At 38.4% G+C, this 9380-nt stretch overlaps 1 protein-coding gene across 6 annotated transcripts in view; it reads left to right on the top strand.

Annotated features, from left to right (window-relative positions):
- The first annotated feature begins 3039 nt into the window (after positions 1-3039).
- LOC140466907 (SRSF protein kinase 2-like) overlaps positions 3040-9380 on the top strand; it is a 220224-nt gene continuing 213883 nt past the window's right edge. For 4 of the 6 annotated variants that reach the window (XM_072562715.1, XM_072562713.1, XM_072562714.1 and 1 more), the window contains exons 1-2: positions 3040-3109; positions 3326-3386. In XM_072562715.1, coding sequence (XP_072418816.1) covers positions 3094-3109; positions 3326-3386 — 77 coding nt within the window. In that variant the 5' untranslated portion in view covers positions 3040-3093. Of the gene's footprint in view, positions 3110-3325; positions 3387-9380 lie in introns of those variants that run through there. The other 2 variants (XM_072562710.1, XM_072562712.1) reach the window with 2 other exon arrangements.

Genomic DNA, 9380 nt, shown 5'->3' with positions numbered 1-9380 from the left:
ATTTTAAGAGCCATTTCCCTCACTTTTAATTTAATCAACCACAAGTCACCAAAATTAAACAAATTGTCTCACCTATGTTTTATTTAAAGATCTAGGACATTAAACTGCAAGTGTTTAATCTACTGGGCTTTCTCGTACCCCACATCTATTCAAAGCTGTCTAAATCAGTTCAAATCCTGGTAACTCCCATCCCCCCTCCCGCTAATTTAAACCAGTACACAGAAAAGATTTACCTTATGCGGTAATCGATTAAAATTCGAGAGGCCAGGAACTATCCCAAAGGGCACTATTTAAAAATTAACAACTCTAGTTTTTAAAGTCTAACAGAGAATAATTAATTAACAACTATTTACAACTCCTTTCTCTAATCTATCTTTTACCTTCCTCTCTATAATACTAGTCCGATAAAACCCCGCCCCCGATTAAGATTTACTAAAAATTCAAATTTCAAAACCAGCCAGCTGTCAAATTTCCTCTTTGTTTCTTCCTCTGTCTTCTTTTCTTCATAGAAAATTCACAGGTCATTGATAGATAAAGGTACCTTTAAGAGAGTTATTCTCCAGGCAGTCTGCATATGACCAGATGGGCCAATGAGCTGAGAAGCAGCAGATGGAGTTTCATTCAGATAAATGCGAGGTGCTGCATTTTGGGAAAGCAAATCTTAGCAGGACTTATACACTTAATGGTAAGGTCCTAGGGAGTGTTGCTGAACAAAGAGACCTTGGAGTGCAGGTTCATAGCTCCTTGAAAGTGGAGTCGCAGGTAGATAGGATAGTGAAGGCGGCGTTTGGTATGCTTTCCTTATTGGTCAGAGTATTGAGTACAGGAGTTGGGAGGTCATGTTGTGGCTGTACAGGACATTGGTTAGGTCACTATTGGAAGGGATGGTCTTATAGAGGTTTACAAAATTATGAGGGGCATGGATAGGGTAAATAGGCAAAGTCTTTTCCCTGGGGTCGGGGAGTCCAGAACTAGAGGGCATAGGTTTAGGGTGAGAGAGGAAAGATATAAAAGAGACCTATAGGGCAACATTTTCACGCAGAGGTTGGTACGTGTATGGAATGAGCTGCCAGGGGAAGTGGTGGAGGCTGGTACAATTGCAACATTTAAGAGGCATTTGGATGGGTATATGAATAGGAAGGGTTTGAAGGGATATGGGCCGGGTGCTGTCAGGTGGGACGGCATGGATGGGTTGGACCGAAGGGTTTGTTTCCATGCTGTACATCTCTATGACTCTATGATGATGGCTTGGCAATTCTCCTCCCCAACTGTTCAATTTTCCCCAGTCTTATAACCCAAAACATCAGACTGTTTCACTGATTTTTAATATTGTCAACATCCTAAATTCAAATTTGATTGGAGTTTGGTATTTTGGGGTATACTTTAAACTGATTGGCCAAATTTGTATTTGTATTTGTCTTTGTTTCCAGGCAACCCAGCTTGTGCTAGCTGTTCTGAACCAAATGTTACATTGTAAATTCTCCAGCATTCAGTGTGCTTCTCTAAGTCCTTGCTGGCTTTCAACTTTCTTAAAGGTACAGTACCCCTTACACCTTCATAACACTTGTGCAAAACGTTTGCAACACTCCCTCCTCTTTTACGTCCTTCCCATGTTGTCTGAAGACCCTAGATCCTAGAGTATTGAGCTGTCAATCCTGCTCCTCTCTCAACTATGTCTCAGTGATAGCAGTTACATTATTCTCCCATGTTTTACTTCATGCAATCAATTCACCTGTCTTATTCGTTAGACTCCTTGCATTAAAATAAATACCATCCAACCTTGCCAACCTCCCTTATGCCTTTTTTGGCCTGTAATATTTATGGCTACCTGACTCCCTTGCTATCTCTTCCAATTTTGGTTCCCTCTGTTGAACCTTCTCTCTGGACCCTACTCCTCTGCCAAGTTAGTTTAAACCCTCCCCAATGCCACTAGCCAACTTGAATCTGTAAAATTCTTTACTGTATGTGGCTGTTGCAAATGAGTTATTAATCTATTAAAGTATGATATATACAGATTTTTAATTAGTAAGGGATCAAGGGTTCTGAGGATAATGCAGAAAAATGGAGAAGAGGAATATCAGATCAACCATTTTCTCATTGAACAGCGGATCAGACTCAACAGGCCAAATGGCCTACTTCTGCTCCTACATTCGATGGTCTTACTCCCTGTTCGTATGATTGGCAGTGGTAATATGCATTTTACAACAGCTTGTATTCATATAGCACCTTTAAAATGATAAACATCCCAAGTAATTTCACAAGAGCATTACAAAGTAAAAAAAAATGACACTGAGCGACAAAGGAATGTCCTCAAGGAGAAAAACTGATGGAGATATAGGGTATTGTGGATTTTAGGGCATGGGCAACTGAAGGCATGTCATCAGGAAAGATGCAATTAAAATTAAAGATGCCCAAGTGATCGGAATTAAAAGAGTGCAGACTTCTCAGAGGAGTATGAAGCTGTAAAAGATTACACAAGTAGAATTATGTCCTCAGAATAGAATGATTATTTTAGTATTTACTTAATATGAGAAAAGTTTAAAAAGATGACACAGACGAAAACTTTGCAAATCAACTTTGAACTAATGCAAACATATTATACATTGAGTTAAAAATAATTTCTTACATGAATGGGAAACAGGTTGAAGTACAGTTGAAGAAGCTTGCACGCAAGTCCACATCTCTAACATTGCATAGACACAATGTTTCTAAACAAAACACAGGTATTAAAGCATATGAACATGATTATCAACGCATCAAACGACAGATATCTGTGTTGTTTGTCATCTCAATGTGAAACAATTTACAGTATTTACTCATTGAACGATAGATTTTTACGGTTCATTTGTCGTTAATGTGAGGAACCTTGTGAGGAACCAAAATATTTATGTTCGAAACACACACGAACAGAGCAATGGGTCTTTTCGCATCGTCAATGTTTAAATATATATTGCAGGCCCTTTAACTTCCGAGCTCCCTATCGAAGGCACGTGACGTCAATTGTGTACCGGTTGTCTAGTTTCCTGCGCTCGAGCGCCGGGAAGTTGACGGTTGCGCCTGCGCGCGGCTCCGCGAGGACAATCCTGCTGGAAAATGAGTTCCAGGAAAGGTGAGGGGAAAAAAAATACAAATTAACGCGACCGTCCAGTTGTCCATTTAAACGTCAAGCACTTTTCTATTTGAAAAAGAACACATCGCGAATAGAAACAAATCTCCTTATATTACATGATTGCTTGGGTGTATTTGGGTTTTTTTTTTGGTTGTTGAGAACTACCTATATTTAAAATTTATATATTTCTCCTTGTTTCCCGTCTTGCCTTGTCAGTCCTGGCCATTCAAGCTCGAAGGAGGAGGCCGAAAGGAAAGAAAGAGAAGGCACATAAAAAGTGAGTAGTGCAGAGTGTGGTTTGTGTAAATTGATGCTGCTCCTTTTGCTCTTGATTTTCCTGGATCTAGTAACGGCGCTTTAGTCTTGAGCAGAAAAATGCTCCATTCATTGAGTGATGTTGCAAACCACTAGTATAATTTAAAATAAATCTCTGTATTTGTGTCTATACACCTTTGCATCTTCCGCAATGTTTATTTCATTGCTTTATCCTAGCATACGTTTTTATAAATGTTGGCCTTTTTGTTGGCATTTTGCATAGTTTGGGCTTGGCTGAATTTGATTTAAAATATCCAGTGTTAGTTATAATGTTTTGTTAAGAATGTGCCATCAGCTATAATCAACTGTAGAGATGAAATCTGCTTTTTTCAGTGTGGGTGGGAGTTTTCTTTGTAAACTAATTGACAGCCTCTTGTAGTTTTGAGGTGTGTGAACCATTTCAGGTAGAATGTGCATGTAATATCATTTTGGTATAATTACTTGATGACAGTTTTGCCTCAAATATAATTGCGTCTGTTGTTAATTTGCATTGTGTTGTATGTTTTGTTAACAGTTGATTTAATGTTCATCACTTTCTTGATTTTATGTGGTTCTGTACTGCACCATATTCTAGACTAACCCACTGAATCATGAGTGAGGGATGACATTTAGTTCGGTATTTGAAAGAAACTCATGTAGTTCTATGGCAATTGTATTTGTGTATGATACCTGTGCAATTGCTTAGCATGTCAACTTTCATCCATTCTATGCTTCAGCACAGAGTGAAGAAGAGATGAGGTAAAACTTCTGTAAGCATTGAGTATTATTGGTATTCTTATTGACATTTCGGTTACTTAATGTCAGTAACTTTGTTTAATCCTCTGATTTTAAAGTCAACGCCAACATAGTGTGCAGATATAGTGCTAATGATATCTGTAAACTTGTGGAACATCTAGTCAGAGATATACAACATGGAAACAGACCCTTCTCTTTGCTTCTAAAGCAGCAGTGAGAACATATTTTTTCTGTGCATTATTGCATGTGTGTGTTTCTACTGGTGAGCTTCATTGAATTAATAGCTTAATATAGTCCTGACATTGTTATAGTGCTGAAAAACATTTTAACCATTGACTAACATGGTATGAATAAAATCACTTTTGGTTTGAAGTTGGAACTGTAATATTTGTACAAGACTGGTTTGTAGCTAGTCCCTTTTTAATCAGTTATGATTTATAGTAATAGAAGAGCAAAATACTGCTGATGCTGCAAATGTGAAATAACAACAGAGAATACTGGAAATACTCTGTAGGCCTGGCAGCAACTTTGGGGAGAGAAAGAAAATGTCATTGATTTTAAGCATTAAGTCAGTACTTGGGTGGGGGGGAAATAGTTACAGACATTTCAGGTCTTAAACAAGCACAGAGGTGGTGGATGGGTGCAAAGAGCTAAAGCAATGTTCTGTCTTCCATTCATCCACAGTGCAGGTTAAATGATGAAAGGAAGGGTGGTACAAGATAAAGAGTTGATTTTTAAAAAAAGTCAAAAGAAACAAAAAATGAATCTGGTGGAGGTGTAAAAAAAGAAGTGAGCTTTGAGAGATTTGTAGCTGAGGTTAAGGTTCTGGATGTAGGTTTGCTCGCTGAGCTGGAAGGTTCATTTTCAGACGTTTTGTCACCATACTAGGTAACATCATCAGTGAGCCTCCGGGTGAAGCACTGGTTGTATGGTCTGCTTTCTATTGATGTGTTTAGATTTCCTTGGGCTAGTGATACCATTTCCTGTGGTGATGTCATTTGCTGTCCCTTTTCTCAGGGGGTGGTAAATGGGATCCAAGTCGATGTGTTTGTTGATAGAGTTCCAGTTAGATTGCCATGGTTCTGGGAATTCTCGTGTGTGTCTCTGTTTGGCTTGTCGTAGGATGAGTGTGTTGTCCCAGTTGAAGTGGCGTCCTTCCTCATCTGTATGTAAGGATACTAGTGAGAGTGAGTCATGTCTTTTTGTGGTTAGTTGATGTTCATATATCCTGGTGGCTAGTTTTCTGCTTGTTCGTTCAATGTAGTGTTTGTTATAGTTCTTGCAGGTATTTTGTAAATATCATTAATTTTGCTTATTGTCTGTATAGAGTCTTTAAAAGATTTCATTTACAAAATACCGTGCAAGAACTGTAACAAACACTACATTAGATGAACAAGCAGAAAACTAGCCACCAGGTTACATGAACATCAACTAACCACAAAGACATGATCCACTCTCACTAGTATCTTTATATACGGATGAGCAAGGATATCACTTTGACTGGGACAACACATCCATCATAGGACAAGCCAAACAGAGACATACATGAGAATTCTTAGAGTTCTAGTTGGAGTGCCATGTTTCTATCAACAAACATATTGACTTGGATCCCATTTACCACCCCTGAGAAAACGAACAGCAAATGACGTCACTACAGGAAATGGCATCACCAACCCAAGGAAACCTAAACACATAAATAAAAGTGGGCCATACGACCTGTGCTTCATCGGGGGGCTCACTGATGATGTTACCTAGTATGGTGACAAAACGTCTGAAAACAAACCTTCCGGTTCAGCGAGCAAACCTACATCCAGAAAAGAAGGTCACTGGTGCAGCTGTTGCCTGATCTTAACATTTCCAGAATTTTCTATCTTTTATTCATATTTTCAGTCTTTTGTTTCCATGATATTTCAGTATTTTTATTGGTGCTGCTTCTTGCTCAAGCCAAGGATTATGTAAGTGATCAGTTGCTAACAGTAGGCGTTAATTAGGTGGCAAGGATATGCTTAATGTTTTCAGTTCCTTAGGACCAGGCCCTGCTGTTTACTTTTTATATAGGTTTTTTTAGGTTGGAATCTGGATAGCTGATATCAATTAATATAATTAGAAATAATATTCTCATTGAAGAGTGCCAGATCCTTTTATTGGTGGTTCCCACCCAGAAATTCAAAGGAAGTTAGTACAAAAATTGTGGATTCCTAAATCGATCTTCCTGAGCTCTCTTCATTCAGGAATTCTTTCTTTCGATTTGAAAATTGGAAATGAAACTCTAAGTTGAAAGAGGTGAGAGAATCCAGAAAATTATAGGCCTGTTTAACATTGGTTGAGGGAAAGTTATTGCAATTCCTAATTATGCTTCGAGAAATATGAACTTAATGAGAGAGCCATACAGTCGTCTAACACGGAAACAGACCCTTCAGTCCAACATAACCTGATTATGCTGAGCATAATCCCAAACTAGTCCTATCTGCCTGCTCCTGGCCCATATCTCTTGAAACCTTTCCCATTGTATGTATGCGTCCAAATGTCTTTTAAAAGTTCTAATTGTACCCGTATCCACCACTTCCTCAGGAAGTTCATTCCACACGTGATGAATGCACTTTGTTTAAAAAAAAAAAGAAAATTTGCCTCATGATTTTTGTTTTAAATCTCTCTCCTCTCCCCTTAAAAATGTGCCCTCAGTCTTGAAATTCCCCATCCTAGGAAAAAGACAACTGCCATTAACTCTGTCTATATCTCTCATTATTTTATAAACTTCCATCAGGTCACCTCTCAACCTCCTATGCTCTAGTGGAAAAAAGTCCCAGCCTTTGTTTATAACTCAAACCTTCCATACCCAGCAACATGCAGGTAAATCTCTTATGAACCCTCTTAAGCTTAACATACTTCCTGTATGTGGACACAGTATTCCAGAAGAGGCCTCATCACTGTCCTGTACAACTTCAACGTGATTTCCCAAATTCTATACTCAAAGGATTGAGCAATGAAGGCAAGAGTGACAAACACTTTTTTTAAATGCCCTGTCTATATGTAATGCACTCCAGGTCCCTCTGTTGTACAACACTACCCAAAGCCCTATCCTTGTTTATTGAACCACAATGCAATACCTCACATTTATTCAGATTGAACTCCATCTGCCATTTTTCAGCCCATTAAACTATTTGATCAAGATCTCTTTGTAATCTTCCAACACCTCCTTCACTGTTTACTATGCCACCATTTTTGGTCATGAATCGGAGACGCCGGTGTAGGACTGGGGTGTACAAAGTTAAAAATCACACAACACCAGGTTATAGTCCAACAGGTTTAATTGGAAGCACACTAGCTTTCGGAGCACTGCTCCTTCATCACGTGATGATCACCTGATGAAGGAGCGTCGCTCCGAAAGCTAGTGTGCTTCCAATTAAACCTGTGGGACTATAACCTGGTGTTGTGATTTTTAACCATTTTTGATGTCATCCACAAACTTAGTAACCATGCCTTTTATATTCTCATTCAAATTATTTATATAAACGACAAAAGAAGACCCAGAACCGATCCCTGCGGAACATTGGTTACAGGCCTACAGTCTGAAAAGCAACCCTCCTCCACTACTGTCTCCTTAAGTCAATTATGTATCCAGTTGGTAAGATCTCCCTGAATCCGATGTGACCCAATTTTACTAATTAGTCTGCCATGTGGAACCTTGTCAAAAGCTTTACTAAAATCCAAATAAACAGCATCAACTGCTCTGCCATCAATCAATCTTTTTGATAACTTCCTCAAAAAACTCAGTCAAGTTTATGAGGCACGATTTTCCGTACACAAAACCCTGCTGACTATCCCTAATCAATTTTTGCCTCTCTAACTGCCCATAAATCCTATATTTTTTATAATCCCCTCCAACAATTCACCCACAATGGACATCGGACTCACAGGTCTATGGTTCCCCAGTTTCTCCCTACGCCCTTTCTTAAATAAAGACACAACATTAGTTACCAGTCATCAGGTGCCTATCCTGTGGTTATATATGATATAAATATTTCTGTAAGGAGTCTCGCAATTTCTTCCCTTACTTTCCATAACTTTCTGGAATACGTTAAATAGGTCCCAGTGATTTCTCCATCTTTATATTCTCTTAAACCCTCCTCAATGTCCTCCTCTGTAATGTAAACTGTTTTTAAAGCATCAAAGTTTATTTCTCTGCATTCTCTTGAATCCATTTCTTTCTCCACAGTAAAAACTCACGTGAAGTACTTATTTAGTGTCGCTCCTGTCTCCTGGGATTCAACACAAAGATGACTTCCTTGATCTTTAAGAGGTCCAACTCCTCCCTCTAGTTACCATCTTCCTCTTAATGTATTGTAGAATCTCTTTGGATTATCCTTGACCTTATCTACCAGTGCTATCTCATATCCCCTCTTTGCCTTCCTGATTTCGTTCTTAAGAATGGCCCTACGCTCTTAAGAGATTCAATTAAACAGGGTTTGTAAAGTTAACCAGTCAATTTTCAATATTAGGCAGGTCCAGCAACATTTTTAGTGTGAAAAACAATATGTGAAGTCAATGGGTTTACATGGACTTGTAGAAGACCTCCATGTAAGAAACTGTCCGCAGAATGTAATGTGAAAGATATGAATGACTTTGTTAGGAGATTGGGTAGGCAGTAGAAGTTAATGGAATAATAGAGAGATATTCAAATTGGAAGGAAGTGAGAATCTGTGCTAAAGTCTCATCCGTTCATGATATTTGTAATTACTTGGCAAAATAAAGAGCCTTGTTTCCAATTTTTCCAAAAAGTAGTATTTGGTAGTGCTCATGGTGGGATAAAGATAAATTGAGAGATCTAAATACATATATGACAATACAGTAACAAATGGATTTTGACACAAATATGTTTGAGGCCATTCATTTGGATCAAAACAAATCTAAGTATTATTTATTCAAACTGAGCACTGTAAGTTTAGGTGAAATTTGGTGTCTCTCTTTTAATGTGTTTTGCTCACAGATTTTTAAAGTGTTAAGGTTGAGCACAAAAATTGATCAAACAGGCTCATGGATTCTAGACTTTCTAACTAAAACCCTAGATTATAAGGGGGAGAGAGTTTTTTGCTGCAGCTATTTTCTTTATGAAAAGCCCTGATTAGGATGTCTAAGTCTAGGTCTCGCACTTTAGAAAGGATATATGCTCTTGGAAAATGTGCAGTGCGGATTCACTGGAATGATACCATGGCTCCGAGTA

The sequence above is a fragment of the Chiloscyllium punctatum genome, chromosome 44 (genome assembly GCF_047496795.1).
Source record: "Chiloscyllium punctatum isolate Juve2018m chromosome 44, sChiPun1.3, whole genome shotgun sequence".
NCBI lineage: Eukaryota > Metazoa > Chordata > Chondrichthyes > Orectolobiformes > Hemiscylliidae > Chiloscyllium > Chiloscyllium punctatum.
This window is presented reverse-complemented; position numbering and strand designations above follow the sequence as displayed.